General features: G+C 43.6%; 2 protein-coding genes across 2 annotated transcripts; both read right to left on the bottom strand.

Moving 5' to 3' along the window:
• Nucleotides 1–206: 206 nt before the first annotated feature.
• On the bottom strand, nucleotides 207–16,544 carry e2f3 (E2F transcription factor 3). The gene is made up of 7 exons (XM_048993530.1): nucleotides 16,033–16,544; nucleotides 11,367–11,478; nucleotides 5,073–5,292; nucleotides 4,478–4,636; nucleotides 4,168–4,282; nucleotides 3,744–3,885; nucleotides 207–3,448 (listed from the first exon to the last, which is right to left on the bottom strand). Exons 1-7 carry the CDS (start codon nucleotides 16,306–16,308, stop codon nucleotides 3,156–3,158), a joined length of 1,317 nt encoding a protein of 438 aa, XP_048849487.1. The 5' UTR covers nucleotides 16,309–16,544; the 3' UTR covers nucleotides 207–3,155.
• A 1,836-nt stretch (nucleotides 16,545–18,380) lies between these two features.
• On the bottom strand, nucleotides 18,381–20,574 carry srfbp1 (serum response factor binding protein 1). Its single transcript, XM_048993529.1, has 2 exons — nucleotides 20,452–20,574; nucleotides 18,381–20,129 (listed from the first exon to the last, which is right to left on the bottom strand). The coding sequence occupies exon 2, from the start codon at nucleotides 20,069–20,071 to the stop codon at nucleotides 18,593–18,595; it is 1,479 nt and encodes a 492-aa protein (XP_048849486.1). The 5' UTR covers nucleotides 20,072–20,129; nucleotides 20,452–20,574; the 3' UTR covers nucleotides 18,381–18,592.
• Nucleotides 20,575–21,929: the final 1,355 nt, after the last annotated feature.

The following is a 21,929-nucleotide window of genomic DNA, read 5'->3' on the forward strand; positions in this document are numbered from 1 at the left end:
AGTGAGGGAGAGAATCCGGTTGTTAGGGAGGTGTCTCGAGAGAGGAGGGTGGAATCAGTTTTAAAAGGTTTCCATCACTAACCAATTAAAAACAATAAAAAAACCTGCCAACACACACAACTGATTAACTGGCTTGCTAAAGCCAGCAGGAAGGGGGGGGGGGGGGTCGGCTGATCAGACGAACACCAGCAGTCGCTCAGACAATACAAAGCTAAATTACATTTTTATTAAAACAATTTCAATTCTATATACACTTCACACAAAAAAAATTAACATTTCCCCAACATTCATTGAACTTCCATGCACATACAAACACACCAATAAGCACAGTCCCAGAATCATTTCTCCCCCCCCCCCAATATGATAAAAGGGTTTAAACGTCAAGCCTTCACACTCGTACTTGGCAGTAATATTTGGGCTTCGGGGATTAAGACAGGGCAGAGATTAATTTGGAACAGTTATTGCAAACTGATGAGGCACACAGCAGATTTCACAGTACAAGACTGGTCCTGAAGATAGGACTCCGACCCCCCCACCACCCCCCCCCCTGGGATTGTGCATGTTGGCAGCACTTGAGCCATTTTGGGCAAATCAACAAAGCCCCGGGGTAGAAGGTCATCCATGGAGGGTCATTTCCACAAAGGAATTCATCTGTAGGTCAGGAGTATGTAAATATGCAAATATATAAAGCAAGAATACAAACCGAGCAGTTTGGGGTCAGTGCAAAAGTTTAACATGGGAGACTGAGAATGAACGTGCTGCTTCTGCATCCTGGAAAGTTCTTGTCCATCTGATTTGTCATTTGACTCCAGCCACACGCCGGAACGTCGGCTTGCTGCGGATTCCGGCTTGACGGCAACGCTGCCGATTAAAAGCGCTGAGCCTGGAGCCTCCGGCTTCATTTAAGCGGCTGCTCATCTGACTTCAGTTGCTAAAACAGGGAAGGTTATTTTTTTAAAAGCTTGAGGAATGGGTGGGGGTCCATAGGGGGAGGGGGGGTAAAATCATTACTAAAAACAATCCCTAACCCAAAAAGGGAATTTCATACTGTAGCTATGAAAACTGAGGGGCAGCAAACAGTGCAAAGCAGTGAGAGTTGGATCAAAGATGGATGAAAACCCAGAGTGGTATCCTTCAGAAGTAGACGTTTAAAGGTACTCAAAGCAAGCAGTCAAGGAAATGCGATGATCCTCCGACAGAATTTAACGGACCCGGGCCAGGAAGCCAGCGCCTATTGCATAAATCCCAAAACGCGCTGAAGTATCTCAGGCTCGGCTACTCCATGTGTCGCTTCAGAAACAGCTGCTACCGCCACAGACCCTGCAGCGGTACTCAGTGAAGGAGACCATTTCTCACAAGTCAGGTTCCTTCGCTGACAGAATCCCTACAGAGTGTTTAAATTCCTGAGAATTTTAACAAGCCTCCCTCCGCTCCTGCATGAAGATACAGTCCTTTAAGGCAACACTGCAGGGTTTCGGCTCATAATGGGCTTTGCTAAGGCGACGGGAAGTGGACAGAAACCTCCAGAGGCGTGAAAGGGAGGCTGTCGTCTTCATTCAGAAGCCTGGTTGTGATGTTTATGCAACCCGAACTGTTCATTTAACCAGTTTTAAATGAAGACAAACCGACCAAATCTAAGAGCTTCATCCCCTGATCCGGAGGTGCCTTGTGGGCCCCTAAATGCCAAGAATCATTTTAAACCTCAGGCATGACGAAATTCCTCCGGAGCTAAAGCACCATCGGAACAGACGCGGAGTGCAGGTGGATTATCAAATGCTGACTGACGGACAAACAAGACTTCCGGAAAATGCCAGCGGTCCTCAGGGGCTCGAGCCAGAAGTAAGTTGGCTTCCGCTGGAAGTCAACTCCAAAATCGTTCGTCCCACATTTCAAACCAGTACCAAGTTGTAAACCCTCGATGTGTTCATCGCACATTTTTACTGCAGGAAGAGCGAGCTGCCGAAAGAAAGAGGATTTCTGGGAATTTTTTTTTCTAAAAAAATCCACTGTATGGCATAAACGAGCAGAGCAACCGATACGTTAAAATTTAACAATATTACCGAAAGCCCTACGACACACTGCTTAGATATTCCAATTACAATTTTTTCAGTTACCACCTATTGGGTATCTAAATGAGAGGGAAAGAGGTTACCTTTAAATACTAGTAAATATTGCATACTGTAAAATGCAGATTAGTACCTATGAATAATTTAATTTAAGCACAGAGGGAGCAATGCAGCATTTACCTGGGATTCAAGACAAACGCAATCGCAGCGCAGCTGCGTGCTAAAGTCTGGACCGACGAGACCTTCCATTGAGTCTGTTGACCCATTGGATCTCCACTGGATATAACGTAAAACCAACAGAGATCACTGCAGCCCAGAGTCCATTTCTAGATCAAAATGGTGAGTAGAAGTGCAGACAAACACAGAAAGATGCTTTAAAAACCCCACGCCACACAGACACACATACATGTCGTACTTCAGAACTCCTCATGGGAGTAACTCCTTTCCGCATTTTCCTAGCAGTCAGAAAAATGGCAGTTTCACCAGCAATCATGGTGCAAACCCAGCTTCGAAGTTTGAACAGAGCGCACATTCCAGCATTTCGCACTACTGTGGGGCCCAGGCACTGATCCGTGAAGAACGCCGGGCTCTCTCACTGGGACACAACCCGGAACTCGGCCAGGTCTGCGCGAAATCGCTCGAGTAAGGCAGGATACTCGACGCAGCTCACTCAGACCGGGACTGGCTCCCCATCTGGGCACAGCTTCTCATAAACTCAGGGCAGCTACAATTACATACAAAAGTGGTATGCAAATACAACAGCGGGGGGTGCAGCTGGCTTAACGTGGGACACTTCCTGCACTCAGGCTTAAACCACGAGATTCTGAACAAGTATATTGGGGGGGGGGGGGGGGGGTTGCTCTTAGCCTGGTAAAGCAGTTCCCATATGGATATAGACAGAAAAAAAAACCAAATCAAGATAAGGATAAGGATTAACCCATCCTGAAGATGCTGATCCAAGGCTGCCCTGGGGGTGGGGGGCCTGCAGATGCCCACCTCTTTGAACAGAGAGAGTGGCCCCTTTAGAATAAACCCCCCCCTCCAAAAAAAAAAAAAGACTTCCTCCCGGGGGGGGGGGATATCGTCCCATCAGTTGCACAGCAGGTCCTCTAAGGGAAGCCGATCCAAATCATAAGCATCGAACAGGTCACTGATGCCCTCCTCATCTCCCAGGCTTAACATGTAGTCCTCGTTGAGGAGTGGAGGCGAGAGGTTAATGAGAGGCCCCTCCAGGACAGAAGGGATCTGATCCTCCGTCTGCTGCAGGAGGCCGGTAAGAGGTGGCGTGAGGGGCAAAATGCTGGTGACCGTCACGGCACAATCGGACACGCCGAGCCCTCCGCTAGGGCCACCTCCGCCATTGGCTTCGCTCGTGGGGCAATCTGAGGAGGAGAGACGGGGCAGGACCTTCATAAACATCCTGAGGACATGAACCGCAGCTACAGAGCACCTGTCCTTTAACTAGGGGCCCACCGATGTAGAAATATTAGCCTATATCAACAATCAATACATTTTAACTATTGACAATACTGAGAAGCAGAATGTGACATATTGACTTGTGCCAAGAGTAGCATCAAGCAGACCCGAAGACAAGAAATTACTTTGACTTTGCCCACGTCAAGATATCTGCTAGGTTGTACGAAACTTCTGTACACGTCACTGGGGACAGAAGGCTACCTTGTAAGACTTTGACAAGAGGAGAGCTGTTTCCATTGACGTCGCAGGGGCTATTCCTCGTGGGGCTGCTGGGGGAATTCTCATCCGGACACAAGAACACGTCTATGGGACCTTGTGTGCTGGTTAAGTGAACCTGTAAACTCTAAAGACAGACATGATCATTTAATTTTATTAATTCCCTTATACCGAATTGCAAAAAAAAAAAAAAAAACGCATTTAATGGCGATTCTCTCCTGTGTTACATGTAAAATAGCACAATCAAAAAGTCATCCCATTCTGCCAGCTCAGACCCAAGACCCGAGGAGGAACATCTCGGAAATCAGTGGATACTGTAGCAATTTCACATTAAGCACACTGAGCCTCCTAGAAGCCACACACTTATCAGGAGTCCTAAACCCTGCAAGTGAGGAGCCCGGTCCCTCACCTCCTGAGGGTCAGGGACCTCCAGCTTGGTCTCTGAGGGCGCTTTGATCACGATCACAGTCTGATCCCGCAGACTCCGGATCTTCCGGAGGTCTTGATACGTGACATAGGCAAACGTGGAGATGCGCGTTAAGGGAACAACGTGTCACACCAATCTGCCACCACCGCGCCGCGGGATTGGTAAAAAATTAGCCCAGTGACTTCAACCGCCTGACGGGCGGGGGAAACCACCAATCAAAACCCAGATTAACAGTTTAGATAGACGACTGGCCTAAAATGTTACAGAAGAGTTCTGGCAGTTTGAAGGATATTTCTGATTGTGCGTTTCCTCGGTCATTTGCCGCACGTCCCGGGTGCAGCTCTGGATCAACTCATCCAGCTTCTTCTCCTCCTGGCTCAGCTCCATGACCTGGCGGCCGAGGGTCTGGCACTGATTGAGCGCAGTCCCTTCCTCTGACAGGCTACAGCCCCTACAGGCACATACGGCCCAGTTAGATCATATTCAGGCTCAGACCTAAAGGGCCCAGACAATTTGTGGCGACAATCCCTAAATCTCCATTTGCCTGCTTATTACAGCCAGAAGCTTCATCTCAGGAAATATTAAACCTGAACGTGTAGACCAGTGTTTCCCAGTCCAGTCCTTTGGGGACCCACAGAAAGTCCATGTCTTTGCTCCCAATCAACTGCCGGAAGGGAGAAAAAAAATGTGAACCGCCTGGCAAGGAGCAAAAACATGGACCATCTGAGGGTCTCTTAAGACAGGTCTGGGAAGCACTGATCTAGGGCACTTTAATTACATGAGACCTGAGGCTGAAGCAGAGGCTTCTCCCATCAGCTCAGTCATCTACCACCAGGCCAAGATGATCACACCCATTACTAACCCTCAGAATCAAACCGGACACTTACATCCACTGGATGTTGTTTTTGGATTTCTTCTTAATGAGGTGAACCCCTTCCAGAACGTTGGTGATGTCATACAGGCGCCTCTTCTGAACCTTGAGGACCTCGGCGGCCCGGTTTAGGTCCACCACACCGTCGGAGGACTGGCCCAGCAACTGGACAAACTTCTTAGTCAGGAGACCTAGAGACGTGTCGTAACGCGTCTTCTCCGATGGCGACTTCGGAGCTGCACACACACACACACACACACACACACACACACACACACACACATTTCAGAATCAACTCATCAATTAACACAAGCAACTAAGCTTGGCTTGTGCTTAAGCTCACGAGATCAACAGTTTACCCGTCACTGTACCAGTCTAATCAAAAAACAGCATGAAAGTGTAGCTGGTTAACTTAACGTTCCATGGAGGGCATGTGTGGGAGCAGGTTATAGGGGTGACCACCAACCAGCCAAAAACAACACAGTGGTTCTGAGCTCCAATCCTGGGGACCCACTGTTATTGGCTGATTGAGAGGCCTTCCCAAAAACTCACACCGGCTACTACCACTTTTGTTCCCCACCTCTGCCTAAGGGATTCATGATATACCAACATATTGGTAACGGCAGATGCTTGTTAAAAACAGACATAACGACATTGTTCTTTGCATTTTTGAGGTGCAGAGTTGGCAGGTTGGGCGTCCAAAGGTTCGACAAATTTCTGCAATTCGTTCGTATAAGAGTCTGGTATCTTTCGAAGTACTCAGCTCTACATTTGGGATTTATAAAGGACTTTAGGTTCCTACAGCATGTTTTGGATTATTTACTGAGGGAGAGCATTTACAGCTTTGACAGAATAAAAATTTTTGCTTTCATAAAACATTTAAGGATAAAAAAAGGTCAGAAATGTATGCCCTGTTATCTAGTGGCAATTCTTCTTCATGGGTAACTTTGAAGTTAGTCTGGGATGGGGAACTGCGTGGTGATTTTGGGCAGGATGGTTGGTCATTGCCGCTAATATTTTTCTGAAGTGTAATTCTATTTCACATAAAGCAAATTTTAAAAAATTAAAGCCTTAGGGATTCATCTTACCCCAGCTCGTTTGCAAAACATTTTATAACGGTTTGAATCTTCGTCCCAAATGCAAAGTGCAGAGAGATGCTTATTTCATTTATTCTGCTCGTGTGGAGGTAATTTGGAAATTCTGGAAAGATTTTTATTATTTAAACTTATCGTTAAACTCCATCGTTAATGACTCCACGGCTGAACTTGCGTAACTGCAACGGCGTCAACAACGCAAACTGCCTCAGCGTCTCAGCTTTATATCTTGGTGTATTTAGCGAAAAAATAAAAGCTGTTACGATCTACACCGTGTCCCTGCTGTCGACGTGTGGTTGACCCAGATCTCTGTCCGCCTGCCAGTAGAAAAGTTGACTATGATCTTAATCATAACTCGGACAAATTACTAAAAACTAGGATACGGACCCTTGTGTGTGTGTGCATATCTGAAGAGGGTAACTGAGGTTATAAGTGAATTTTAAATTGCTAAGATTTCAAAATACCAAAGCAGCAGTACTGTTTAAAATACATGCAATGTGTCATATCGAAAAGTAATGTCTGGATGATATGGAAAAATACAGATAACGTTTTCGCTTACGCATCATGGTCACCATGCATATTCTGCATTCATTCCATGCATCGTTTGTGCACTTGCATAGGGAGTTAACACGACATGTACATGAGAAGTGGTCCCACTAGTAAGCTTGGGGGTCGTAGGGTTACCTTTTGTCTTTGTTTCATATATAGTACAGTTATTAACTCATTTTTTAAGTGGCTAAAAAATATTCAAAACTGAATATTTTCAGAGGCAAGAGAAGAACACCCAATGCTGTTACGCGCCCGTGTACAGTATTTGAAATTTAATGGCAATTTAAGTTTTCCGCTTCCAATATTCACCCTGTTTGAAGACAGCAGTGTCACATGTACACTACAACAGTACAAAGTGCAATGAAATTTGCGCTTCAATGCCGTCAGATAGACAATTAACAAGGCAGCGCAGCATTACAGTACAAAAAATAGTAGGTAGCCCTGGGTGATGTGCAATAATAGACATCGCAAGTTAGGCATATGCAATTCTCTCAGCACAGGTCTGAGATCAGGCCTTCGCATACCCTCACACTGTACAGACATACTGTATTTACATAATGTCAACATAGTATTTAGAAATCGTGGTGATGAAATTTGCCAAGAGCGGGGGGCAGGGTTACATTTCACTAGAACATTTATATTATATGACACAAAACTTAGCGACCTGCAGTTTTAATGACGGCACCTTTTGAAGAATATCTAGTGTGTTTACCGCCCGCCGTTTTGCATGAGTACTCCATGCGCTCTCTGGTTCAGTCATAAATCAATTTCTCACTTATAAATTCAGAAATTCTGAACTTCCTGCTTCGTCAACATTGCAGTATTTCACAAAAAAAATGGAAGTTTCCATCGCTGTGCAGCCGTAAGGCTAAGTACACAATACTGACTACAACATGTCGAGATTTCTCGGAGTGAAAAGCGGTCTTGCGAAGGCACTGAAAATCAGCTGCTGTAAGTTTGTCTGGTGAAAGTATCATAGTAGATGCCCCATACACTTAAATCTTTTGTATAGCAGCATTTTAAGAACAAGGCTGGAAAATAAACGGCGAAAGGGAGACAGACAAAACACACACCGTCTGTAAGCATCATAGGAAGATAATGCCGCACAGTGGCTAATGCTACTGCTATGCAAAGCCGTTGCATCATAGCTCATTACTAAAAATCCACCGCACTGGTGAAGAAAACATTTAAAAAGTTGTGTGTTTGTAATTTTTATAGTTTTGTTTATATTCTCTCTTATATAAGAAGTCAAATACGAGAGAAGCCTGTCATTTGAGTTTTTGGTGAAGTATTTTATGGTGCGAGATATTTGTTCTGTTCCTTCCTGCATATGATGGTGATTAACACATTTCACCATACATCTGCAGTATTTAGCATTTTTGTCGTACAAATTAATCAAACAAAAGGCTGCTTTGCAGTAATATATCCCGTTTTGAATTGTTCCTTAAAATATTTCAATATCGTCTCATGAACCCAATATCGGGTCTCGTCTCGTGGGCTGAATACAGCGTTAAACCCATACTAACTAAATATAATGCAGTATTCAACATGAGGTAGTAAAGCGATATATGGCAGTGCAAAGAACCAATATGAAGAGCAGTGAATAGAAGAGAGAATTGCTGCAGCAGTATTACAAAATCAGCAATTCGCTGTGGAGGGAGGAAGTGTAAAACATTTCATGTCACAACCTCATACAAACAAGGCAGTCAACCCAGATCGTTCTCACACTGCCCTCTGGTGGACATAATCGAGATTGACGTAAACTACACACACAAGCACAAGCAGCAACATACAAGTGTATGCTTTGCAAGCGCAGAGTATAAACCAGCCACTAAACATTTCGGTTAGGCCTGTGTGGGACCCAAGCCACAGTCTAATTCAAAAATAGTCGCTTGCAAAAACCATAAGCCAGCTGTCAGTTCATAAACCCAAAGATCCATCTATGTACAAGCACATACACCACTGTCGCTACGCAAATGGGTTAAGTGGGAAAACACACCGCATCCATGCTTTTACGTTCGTGTTTAAAAATGACAAAATAAAGTCTTTTGCCTTTAAATCGCTCAGTACATGGTGAATCTAACTGCACCATTGGGAATAACAAGTACCTAAAACTCACACTGGAATCTTCAAATTTCATCCTTAGATGTATTCATAAGTAGATTAAGAGAAAAACATTCACACACAAAACTACAGCTGGGTTTTGGCACAGACGCTTCGATTTAATTCGATTTCAACTCACAAGCTAATGATTCTGTTCGATCAGATTCAGAGATCAAATTTGAAATACTATAGAGGTATGAAATACTATACAGCGGCTTTCCACACTTGTAAAGACGATTAAAGAGCTGGAAACGGAACACAAAACTTACAAAGGCAGAGTCACAAGAAAAACTATGAAAGCCAAATGCTAAATGAGGCCAAAGGCTTGGACTACGAAATCTTAATTTGAGGAACACAAGGGTAAAGCCGCTTAAAAACTAAACCAACCTCTTTTAAACCATAAGGACTAACAAACGTATGTGCCCAAACAAATTGGAATCTTTGACGAACATACAGGTAGTCTGGAATCAACCTTGACCTCACAATTTGATTCAGTTTAGATTCACAAGAGCCCGAACGGATTCAGTTTAGGTTCTATACAATTAACGTTTCAGACACATTCAGCAACGTGCGATCAAACTAGATGTACTGTACAAATGACACAGTACTGTAGCATTAACCTTGCAGTACAAAGCAACATAATTGCAGTAAATCATAAAATCCATATTTTCCAAACACTGTTTGCTGTGGCTTTCATTGTTGAAAATGTTAAACTAATTTCTGTCTAAAGTCCATGTATATTAAATCTCAGACAAATATTCTGCCCATGGGTTTCATCTACGAATGCAAACTTTAAACTGCATTTAACTATTGTTCACTTCCTGATGTAAAAGTTACAAAATTTTGGCATTTAAGGTAAAAACACATGTAAAGTGAAGGATATTATATATTGTGTACCAGGGAAAATCCTGCAATCCTCTAATGTTTATGTACTCGAACATTTATTTTAACAATAGTAAGCTGCTATCTTATTTGATGGATAATGTACTAAAGTACCAATAATAGATTTGCTTTCCTATAGGTAAACATAATTGCAATGTATTTACCAAATATAAAATCGCATATGCAAGCATGTTTTATCGCTAATCACTCAGGTTTGCGTAATTAATCGCAATTAAGAATCAACTGCCATCTCTATTTTAATCACGCACTGATGTACTGCTGGGGCATGCTTCAGCAACATTTATACATGCAGTTGTAGAAAATCAATCAACATTCAGATTCGAGATTGATAGTGATGTGATATTATAGACTTTCGTCAATATTCAGAATTAGCAGCGCCAGAGCTAAAGTGACTGGGATCATCCTTATGCCAATTGTCTTACTGTCACAGATCAGTTCCATTACAGATTTGAGCAGCTCAGAGTTCAGCTGCTGATCAGGAACGTCCGTAGGTCTGCGACTATCAAATATTTCCGTGATCAGATATTCAGCTGAATTTTCTCCTGAAAAATCAAGTCATTGCAGATTATGCCAAACGACAGAGCTGATTGGGAACTAGAACAGTCGCCGTTTTACATTATTGTAACAGAGCAAACTGGCAAACGCCCATCACATGACCCCTGAGTGTTCGGAGGCTGCAACAGTACAATAAAAACAGACTAATGTGAAATAAAGCTATTATATCATCAGTGCAGTCTCTACATCTCCTTTCTATGTCAATTAACTCTCCCACTGGATCTCAACTTAATGGCTAGATCTTGAACAAAAAAACAGATCTTGGTCTTAACACAGACACAACACTGGGCTACCAAGAATCACAGCCCATAGGCACCATCGGGCCGCGCGCCGCATGGCTGCATCGGGCCGCGCGCCGCATGGCTGCAGAGAAAGAACCGATTCCAAAAAGTGTTCTTCTCTTAGCCATGTTGGATTTTACAAATCCTGACCATTTTCACACAGAGTACCGTTCCCTTCATACAACTGTGATAATGCTCATCTGTACTCAACTTTTAAAACTTTACTATTAAGAAATAAAAAAAAAAAAATACTTTTGCTATAATGTCAGCTTTTATATGCGCAGTATTTTACATACCTTGACAAGTATATTACGCTACAAGCAATGTGTCTTACAAAGACAGAATAATCACTCTTGTTACTACATACATTTCAATTTGGTTTGCAAACAAAAAATGTCATCTTTATTGTGGGTTGCGATTCTAAAAATTATTATTCAAAATTATTATGACCGAAATCTGTCGTCGTACATCACGCAGCCCTACTAGGAAGGCTGCCTTGACACATACCCACCATCTTTCCGGTTCACTGTTGTGTTACCTAAGTTATGTCACCATGCTGCAGCCAGAATATGAACCGCATATAAATTTTGGTTTTCAACCAGTGATTCGAATAACGATTCAAGCAGAGAATTCTGTTTTGTGCAAGTGTCTAATATGTTTCCGGTAGCATCAAATATTAGATGGAAATCAAACAGAATCAGCCAATATTTCCACATTCGTGCATCACTACTTAATGAAATGAAAACCCTAATAAACCCAAGACCTACAGCGTTATGACCAAGAGCGTCTACAGGAGATGACTCTCCATCATCCGGCCAGACTTACTTCTGGGGCTCTTCAGGGTGGGAGTGGACACACTTCCTTTTCCACGGGGAGTCTTGACGCCATCGCTGATATACTGGTGGTCGGTCTCATCCAGTTCAAGGCGCCTTTTGGCCTGGTGATGGAAGATGAAGGGAACAAAGTTCATGAGGTTCCTCACCAGCCAATAGATTGTAGATAGTTTCATAAAAGCTGGAGAGAACTTAACCACTGAATATTATGAAATGCCAACATAGTGAACATCCACACCTAAATTGGGACACTTCCTGGGTGTCCAAAAAAAACTGCAAATTATTACTCATCTGGGTGAGGGGCTGTTAGCTTTTTTGGTCATCTGACTAGCAAGCAGACGTCTTAGCATGATCATGCACAACAGTGAGACTTCTATGTTTCCAGGTATGATTAAATGGCTTCTGCTCAGTTAAACCTGGAACGTTGGAAGCATGCATCTTCCCAAAGAATCCACAAGGACAGAATCACTTTCTACGAGCAAAAATACATTAAATAGCCTTTTCAAATACAAATGGCTCTGCAGGAATTAACTAAAGTGATTTGTTCCAAATGTTTTTGAGGTAGTTCTTTCACAAAGGACTTTACGTCCATGTCTTGCACACTGCAAATTTAACGCCTTCATTCAACACCGTAAAGAATCTCCAAAGAGCAGACACGTTTCCCCGTAAGCGGTTTACCTCTCCTGTCATGCAACATTTTTGGGATGTGAGGGGGAAAGGGGCTGGGGGGGAGAGTGTGTAGGCAGCTAGGGGTGGGCGATATGGCCAAAATGTCAGCACAATATTTTTCATCAGAATTATGCTACACAATATAGATAGATTATTTTGGAATGTATATAGCAATGTAATTCAATTTAAGAAGCAAGTCCTTAAAAGAAGCACCGATTGTAGCAAAGTAATAAACTTAAAGCTCATATGTTACTGCACATACAAAAACTCATACCAAAAGTGTATTATATATATATATATATATATATATATATATTTTTTTTTTTTAAGTTTCAAAATCTGTGTACAAACTAACATTTATTGCTTTGGTCAATAACTGCACTTGAGTTTCAAACAAATAATGCATAAAAAATAAAAAAATAAAAACATTTAGAATTTCAAATAAAAAGTGTCACTATTTAGTTTTTTCCAGAATCCGTGGAAGACATTGCCACCGTGGACGACGCCCTTGCACATATACGTACAGCCAGACATTCCACATGTTTGGGGAGGTTAAAAAGATTGTAGAACAAGTGACAACACAACCAAACTCTCCCTGCAGTTTGTAAATTACAATAGATTTCCCAAAAACAAATTCTTTCCATTATCACCCACCACTAATTTGAAACAATGCAACAATGTTACTGAGCAAACTACTTCATCAGCTCATAAAAAGTGGTCGTATTTTAGACTGATTAGCCAACTGCTAATTAGCACCAATCAGGGCAAAAAAATCATCAATTTGCAGTCACTAGCCCAGGGGTAGCCAATCATATTCGCATACACGCCGGCCCTTTGCGGATAAAACTTGGTACCCCTGCACTAGCCCACCAGAGAGATCCCTAGTTTTCAGAACACATCAGACCTCGACTGGCTGCACCAGGACCACGGTTAAGGTCAAAGTTAGGGTGCACCTCCCAGTTAATCTGCAGCGTTTGTGGCTTTTGGCAAAGGCGGGGCCATCAGAAGACCCCCCCCCAGCTTATCACACAGAAAAACCCTAACAGACCCAGTACCCCAATTTGACAGATCAAGCAAAAAAAAAAAAACAACAACCCACACGAGGCATGTTGCTTTTCAGATAAAGTTATCAACCACTCTGACGATAAAACCACTGAGGTAATACGTCTGCCATCATCAACAGGCGCAGAGGACAAGGTCCCATACAGCCTCAGCTCGGGCAGGGAAGTTGACAGAGACCTGACCCCAGTTTTGATAGGGAAACATCCACGCGCCTCCCTGGCCACCGGAGACCCAAATTCTACAAAAAAGAAACACAAAACTCAAGAGGGGTCAATATATGCAACTGGCAATTCTAGGGAAGCAAGACGACTAACAGGTCAGACAGCTTAGAAAAAACAGCTGCACGCCACTCCCACCGGCATCTGTGCATTCCAGTCACCTCAGCCCAGCCTCCCGTGCTACTCATTTTAAACGCCTTTTAAAGATCCCGATTCCTGGGGGTTTAAAACTGTCACCATTGAAACTCCATTTCATTAAAGATGGGGAAGAACACAGCATGATCACATCACATTTTTTCCCCCAGATGTCACAGATTAATAAAAAAAAGAAGCCCGACCAAAACTGGATAAATGCAGAACCAGGTAAGCAGAGAAGTGCCTGGAAGTGGCCGATTCCATCCATTACGAAGCGTGTGTGACACTGAACATCGGGCTGTTTTCCCTCCAGCCACGCCGAACCCATGACAGGCACACTTCTACTTTCACTACCTCCCACACAAAATGGCTTCCATGTAGATGCAACAAAGCATACCTGAAGCAGCCACTCCCGTGAAGATAGTCATCAGCCAAAAAACACCAACCAGCACAATTAAGGCGGCTAAAAATCTGCAGTGAAGGACCAAACCGTTTGATCTATAGGCCTAAAAGTAGGCCGAAAACCAAGTGGAGTGCACACGATGTGTTAAACGGCGGCGCCGCACTGGGAGCCAGACTTACACATCGGCCAGAAGACAAAGGCGAGGCACTGAGGATCCATGACGCATCAATGATTAAATTCATTGGTGAAAATTTTGCTTTTTCCCCCCAGAAGAAGTGAAGAGATACAAGGACAGGAAGCTACATACTTCCTGTCAGATACCACACCAACATAGAGACTCTGACCCAGAACAGCTACCCCACTAAGTGTGTCCATTAGAGGTGTGCTGTTCCAGACACGCCTCCTTGACAGCATCAAGCACCGGAAGTGGCTGAAATTCTCTGAGGTACGATCCCAAGGCAGGTCACCTAATACCAGGGTAGGAACCTGCAGCCAAAACATCACGGTTCTGTAGGCAGGCACACGAGACCCACCAAACCAACCCGACTCAGAAACTGGAAAGCAGGCCAACCAGACCCGAGTCATGACCAACATGTAGGAGCAGCACACGCTTCTGGGTAGACAAGCACAGGAAGATAAGACCTCCATAAGCCCAAAACACACACCAGTCGTATCTCCAAACAGTGAAGCCACACAAACTGGTGAGAATTGGCAAAAAAAAAGCCCCCCAGAGGTTTATATGATGTTTATATGATGTTTCTGGTCTAACTGTACCAACTAAAACGAAAAAGGCCATAGAATTAAATCAAGACCTTCAGAAAGGGGATGCTATTTAATACCAACAGCCCTCACAGGTAGTCAGTCATGTACATAAATACATCAAAGCGTACTGGACCAGCAGAGCCATTAACCAAAAATAGTCCATTTAAATCAGGTAATACGCATTTTATGGTCAAATTTCCCACGTAAGAGTCAATCGCCAGGAGCAGAATGGTGCCCAGACCAAAAGCACCAGCGTCACACAAAGCGGAGAGGGTTGGGGATCTGAAGAGACATCACAGCCACATCCAGAACCGGACCCCTGTATGCTGTAAATGAAGCAAAAAATGTCCCATAACATCTCATCCATGCACGATTCAACAGCGTACACAAAAGGGAGTCTTTTCCACGATGAGATTCCCCAAACCCTAAACGATTTGCAGAGAAGACAGACTTCCCTCCCAACTGGCCACCACCCGCAGCACAAGATCAGGAGGTGTAGTAAACACCTGAATATGGATGCCCAAATACCCCTCCTCCATTGAAGCTACTTTTCCTCGGGTCTACACAAGTCCATCAGCCTAGAGCACCCCTTTTTGGAATTCAAGGTAAAACATGTCACACTTTAAATCTACCACTGCAGACATTTTAGAGACTTGACCAAAAAAAAAATCTCAAAAATAATTAAGGCACAATCAAGGATGACTGGTCTGGAAAGGGGAGTATATGGGCACAGAGCAGACCGCTACAGGTAAGGGACCACCGTTCAGACTGAAAAGAAACGTTTATAGCATTTGTAACCCCCACCTTCATCTTCGACAGTGGGGGGAGGGGTCCGTTACGTGTTAGCTTAGCAGCTAACCGCCATCAGAGGTATAGAGAAAAGCAGCGACCCCCCACCCCCCCGCAATCTTCATGGGGCCTGTTTGGGGATATAGAAAAAAGGGAGGGACGTGGAAGAAACAACAGGGACGACTGAAAGTAACAGACATGGGGGAGGACGGGGAGCAGAGAGAAATACGAGGGACCGGGACCTCCGCTTCGGCCAGCTGCAGCCGCACCGACCCCCGAACCAAAGCTGAACTATACCGCCGGCTGACCTTTCATACCCGGTTATGACCCCCAGCACCGCTATCCCCATCCCCCTCCGTCCTCCCCTAACACCAGCGGCTCGTTAGCACCGGAAAAAGGAATAAAAGTTAGTCGAAAACTACGTTCCCCTCCCCCCGGTTAGAGCCACATTTAGACCCGAGAAGTGGGGCTGCTGTCAGGCCGGAACAGCTCGCCCCCAACTTCCAGCAAAAGTGCTGCCTTTAACTCCGACAGGAATGGTGGATTAGCGCCAGGCGAGCCGCGAAACACGCATACACGCGCGTCCGGTCCAATCGAACCGGAACCTGCGCCGTATTTACCGGAGGCCGTCCCAAAGCCGGTCGCTGTCCCGATCCGTTCGCCGATCCGTGGGGAGTGGAGTATATCAAGCTGCCGGCCGGAGCCTCGGACGCGCAGACATGGCCCGTCTGTGTGAAAGAGGACGGCGGGGTGATGATCTGTATGTACGTGGCCGTAGGGAAATTGGAGCTCAGGCGATCAGACAGCGCTGTTAAGACGGTGGTTTTGTCCACGGCAGAGCCCCCGACCCCTGTTATGATCACTTTCTCCGGGGCCGAGGGGATCCCTTTTCTCATCTTTAAAGGCTCGGCTGCCCTTTGTCCCTACTTTACTTTAGAGCCGATTTTCTCAAAATCCCTCAAAGTATAGTCTAAAATATTTACGACGAGAGTTAGATAAGGGTCTAATCTAACGATACAGCCAGTTTCGGCTCTATATTAATCGCGGAGCAAAGCAGATGCGAAGGATTTAAAACCGAGACGAGCTGCCGTCTTTCTGGCCGAAAATGGCTCCAGGAAGCTGACAATGAATGAAGGGATATAGTTTACGCGCGAAAGGCCCTCCCGCGAAACTCAGATTTCCCGCGAAGTTTTCAAACCAGATTTGCATATAAGATCCTATTGGCTGCCCTGATTACCAATCGCCTACAGTATACTTGAACACGCGCCCAGTTGTCAACCAATCACAAGGCTGGTTTGAATATACAAGGAAGTCATTGGACCACGGACAACGGGAGTAGCCAGTAGAAACCCAGTTCGTATTTATATATTAAACAGTGATCGGCGAATAAGGTTTACGGGTAACTATGGGGATTCCCTCGCGTTGTAGTCAGTAGCACCGTTTTCAGTCTGGCAGCGTACAGAGAGAACAGCACTTTTAAATGCACAATGTATGATCGTGTTTTTCACTTCGGACACAGTTATTAGATTTTAAAACGATCATTCTGGTCATATAAACCGTTTCCCCTCTTTGCTTTCCGATGTAGCGAACGTTAAATACCGCATGCGCGCAACGCCCTTGCTGATGTCACCACGGCAGCGTCGATGCAGATTAGTTTGGCGTTAGCATTATTACATTTAACTCCCTTCACTGGCTATTATAATTACTGTGTTTGTCAGGACTAAAATGTCATGTATTGGAGTGATTAATTCATGTTGGAAGAGAGATTGCAAGTCTTAGTTACTACTTACTGTTGTTTTTTGTTACTATCGTATTATACTGGTTTTTAATGCAGATTTTGCACTCTTTTGAAGATCTCGGATAGCTTTTATGAATTACAATATGACATAAATAACCATTTGAGGCAGAGTGATCTGAAGAGGAAGTGACAGTGCTTCTCCTTGATACCTCCATTAACCTGGTGGTTTCCAGCCACAGGGAGATCACTCAACTAGTTTTGCCACCTGTCCCTTATATTATAAGATCGTCCGATATAATACTGTGCTCACTCCCACCTTGGTGTCAGAGCAGCCAATTTCATGCCAGCACAACCGCATTACAGCCAAAATGGTATATGTTTAGCCAGCCAAGTACTGTGCCACTGCACTAGTGTCATGCAGTGTGATAGATCTTTTCATAACTAGAGAATGAAACCTCCCCCACTCAGTCCTAGTCCACCTCTACCCTGTATTCAGAGTCCATATCTCATCCTCTGTCACTATTTGGTTCATAAATGTAACCTTCCTTTAATCCAGGAGCTTCTTCCCTTCTGCCATAACTCTAACCAGAACTCTAATTATTGCTACTAAACAGACAGCCTTCCCGTGTACCACATTGCATTATATTATGGATTATTGAGGGATATTCCTTTGTTCTACATTGAAAAGGCCCTTATAAGGTGTGTGTATTTTTATTGTGTGTATTTGTATTGTTTTGAACATTACCACCATTCAACATTTTGGCTTAGAATCCCCTATGATTTTTTTCCAAAAAAAATATTAGGAGGAACTGAGGTTACACTGCGTAATACTGATTACTCTTTCTGCCTTCCTCAGGAACAAGACTGGACACCTGAGGCATTTGCTATATCACCTGATTTCACAGATAAAGGCAGCTGCCAACATCGTCTCCTCCAAAACACTATACAGGACATCTGCTACAGCAGAGCTCACCATACTTACCTAAAACAAAGAACTGGATTCAAATCAGCTGTAAAACAATCCTGGACCCTCCATCCTCATCTTCTGCTGTGTTTAAAGCTACTTAAAGTACTTGTAGACATTAAAAATCTCCTGGTAAAACTTCAAATAAAAATGATCAGAGGCAAAAATGTTTCACATAAAAGTAACAAGAAAAAGACATCTGCATTCTCAAACCACCTACAGATGATATATTAAGAAAGTCTTACAAAAATACAAATGTGCGTGTGTTTCATAAAGGCAGCAGATAAGTATATTTAATGATAATTAGCTATACCATAATGGTTGGTCACGTTATGTGTTCAGCTGAAGCAGTATCACATACAGAATATCAATCACCTTCACATGCTTATATAATTCCACAACTGGATCACTGGATGTACAACTAGTCTTGCAACAAATCAATTTTTTTTGTTAATAAAAAAAATGAAAAACAAAATCATTAGTCGTCAAATTTGATTTTCTTCCCCTGAAAAGCTGTAAGTTGAGCTTGCTGCTCTTTCCGTCTTTTGCTCGCCTCCCAGGACGGATGCAGAGTCTGTGGTGCATTCTGGGAAGGACGGGGAACCGTTGTCGCCCAGCTTCTGCCCTGCATTTGCTTCTCGAACTTTGGTCTCTCCTTGCCGGGACCTGGTCCCTTTTCCCAGGGTCGAAGGCTGCCACGTCGACCAGCATTATCCTTACTGACGTGTCTGGAAGGCAGTGATCTTTTGTCAGGGTCCCCCTTCTGGTTCTCAGACCTGGACAGTTTTGAATTCCCCCCAGTGGGAGCCATGGCCTTTTGGAACTTGGATGGTTTTGATTTTCCACCAGGACCTTTAGAGGAGGATCCTGACAATCTGTTGCAGAACGCAGACTGGAGCTTCAGGGCTTTGGACGCCTGGCCATCCTTCTTCTCACCGCAAGTCTGTTCCTTTGCCTCCATCTCAGGTTCAGCTGCAGACGTGGCCGCTTTCTTCAAGCTCTCACCTAAACCCGACTCTGGTTTCTTCTTCCGCAGTTTGCTGACTTTGCCGAGGAAGAAGTCATCATCATCACTGTCCTCCGACTGGGACGACTGCCTGTGAAAGCGTTCCTCTGTGCTGTCGTCAAAGTACTCCTTCTCCTCGTCCTCGTCAGACTCATCAAGGTCACTTTCCTCCACATCTTTCTTCTTCCATTCCGTAGTACAGGATATACTTTCTTGCTTGCTTTTTGCCGGTTCCTTCATTGCTTCTGTGCTGTTTGTATCAGCTTTTAGCAAAGTCGTAGTTGACTGGATATTTTTAGAGGTATTTTCTTGATTGGCAACAGTCTCTACATTTCTGTCAGGGTGAATTTCAACGTTGCTTCCTTCTAAAGTAGTCAAATTTTCAGTTTTGTGAAGTAGGGGTTTCATAAAACTGGATGTCCTATCAGATGGCTTGACCTCAATATCCTGACATTTTACAGCCTCACTACTGTGTTGTTCTTTATCACTGATGTTTTTTGTCAAACTACCTGGTGTTATGGGGTCTTTAACAGGTTTCACTGAAACTTGAGTCTTTTTTCCCTCAGGAGGTTTTTTACGCTCATCCTGAAATGCTTTGATTGCAGCTTTTATGTCAACAATCTTCTTGCTGATCTGAGGATGAGTCGCGATTCGTGCGATTGCTCGATCCTCTAAGGTCAATTTGGTATCTTTGCAAACTTTTTCAAAGTTGAGGTTCTTCTGTAGAGCAAGCTTGGTCACATAGTCAGGTTTTAAGGTTTTCATCTTACTGATTTCCTCCTGTAGTCTAGCCACTCGTCTCTGGTTCTTCTGAACCTCAGCCTCTGTTCCCTTTTTATTCTTGAGCGACGTGATCTGTCTGGTGAGCTTGCGGATGATCAGAGCCCTGACCTTCTTGATCTCCTTCCTCATCCTCACCACCTCATTGTTTAGATTTAATTCTCCTGCCATATTTCTTTGTGTATTTCTAAAATTTTAATCAAGTGATTTAGTGCCGGTTTGATGAAATCTGGAAAATAATGCACAGCAGCAAGATAAAAAACAATCGCGTAGGCAAAGACTTCCTAGACAGCCAACCACAAAGCAAACAGACAAATATAAAACTTACATAAAAAATAACAAGTTAAATACTAACGGACAACGATAATAGCGACAGAGATTAATATAAGCAGCTTTGCTTACTAACGTCCACATGTGGGACGGCGTGAAGAGTTACGCATGTCACCCGCATTACTGATTTTATCGCAGGGTGCTCGGTTTTTACCCCCCAGATCAGTAGGTATCTGTAACATAAATAAAAAGCACTTAAAAAAAACGAAAAGCATACAGACCTTGACATGGTCAATAAGGATTTAGTGTGCTTCTCCTACAATCATAGACGCAGCCATGTTTGAACGTAAAAACGGAAAGGCGTCATCCGGCCGATACGTACGCAAGCACGCGCTCAGGCAAAAGCGTCCCCGCGCCGTGAAAATGATGTGTAGTGATAAACGCGAACAGAAGAGGGCGCGCGACACATGAAAATGTCATTTGGTTATTGCCGTACTCAGTTCCATAGAGGACTATAAAATACGCCACAAAAAACATGCACACTTTCAAAGGACAGATTAAATAAATAACTGGGTATGATTATTTCAAGCCAATTTTTACATATGTAGGTGCAAATTGATAATTAGGCCTACATGCTACACCTAATGAGGTTTTGATTTTATTTTTAACAGCGAAAAAGTTATGCTATCTGCTAACTTGAGGTTGTTTGCCCTTATTTTAAAGATTAGGAACATAGAAAGTTTTGCATGTTCTAGGTTTAGACTCTACGATTAGTGTACTCATTTCAGTGGTGCTGGAGCAGACCATATATATTGTTCTAATGGTCACTATTAAGTTTTTTTTAACAAAAAAAAAACATTAACAATACTAATATCAGGTATTTAGTCACACATTTTTGTTTCACCAGGTCAGAGGTCTTTTTACTCCAGTCCCCAGGGTGGTAGGTTTGAATCTTTCCTCTGCTCTGTAGCTGTGAGGTTTATTGGGTCTCCTATGTTTATGTAGGTTTCTTCCCACAGTGTTAAGTTATTCCTTTAGTTGACTCACCCTTAGAATGTATATCTTCTCTCTGATGGCCACATTACATATGCACTGGGTTGTTGGTGGGGCGTGGACACCCAGGCAGATTCAGGGGGGGCCAGCACTTTATAGGGGCCCCAAATCCTACTGTCAGAGGCCTGCCTGGGCAGACCCGGCCCCCCACTCTTTATATTTTACCCGTATTACCATATTACTTCAGTGCCAACCCAGTAGTTGGGCTCTGTTTTCTAAACAGTCTGTAGCAATTTTATCACTCTGAAAAACATATTATATATATATATATATATATATCACAATGTTTTAGACATGCACATCGGATCCTGGAGCTGGTTTGTCCAATTTTCCTAGAAAAAAACGCTGCATATAACGCTACTTTTAACGAAAAGAAAGAAGATCCAGAAAGTGATTTACAGCGCCCCAGCATCGCTTTTATCTTCAAAGACACTTTCCGCAGACTCCTGCCAACAATTTCATCTTTAAGATGAAAGCATCATCGCACTCTCAGCAGACACTTTAACATCCTTATGTTTGAGGGGATCTTAACTGGGTCAACAAATGCCTGTTTTACTTTTCAAAAGTGATACTTGCCCAAAAAGTATTGTGGCTTTTATAAATGGATAAGAAATCCAGATTTCACACAGTGCGTGTTGCCATATAAGGGAAATTAATTATGTAAACGGGTGTTGACTTTATGAAGAGAAATTAGTGTATCTCGTGT

Source organism: Brienomyrus brachyistius, chromosome 23, assembly GCF_023856365.1.
Source record: "Brienomyrus brachyistius isolate T26 chromosome 23, BBRACH_0.4, whole genome shotgun sequence".
Lineage (NCBI taxonomy): Eukaryota > Metazoa > Chordata > Actinopteri > Osteoglossiformes > Mormyridae > Brienomyrus > Brienomyrus brachyistius.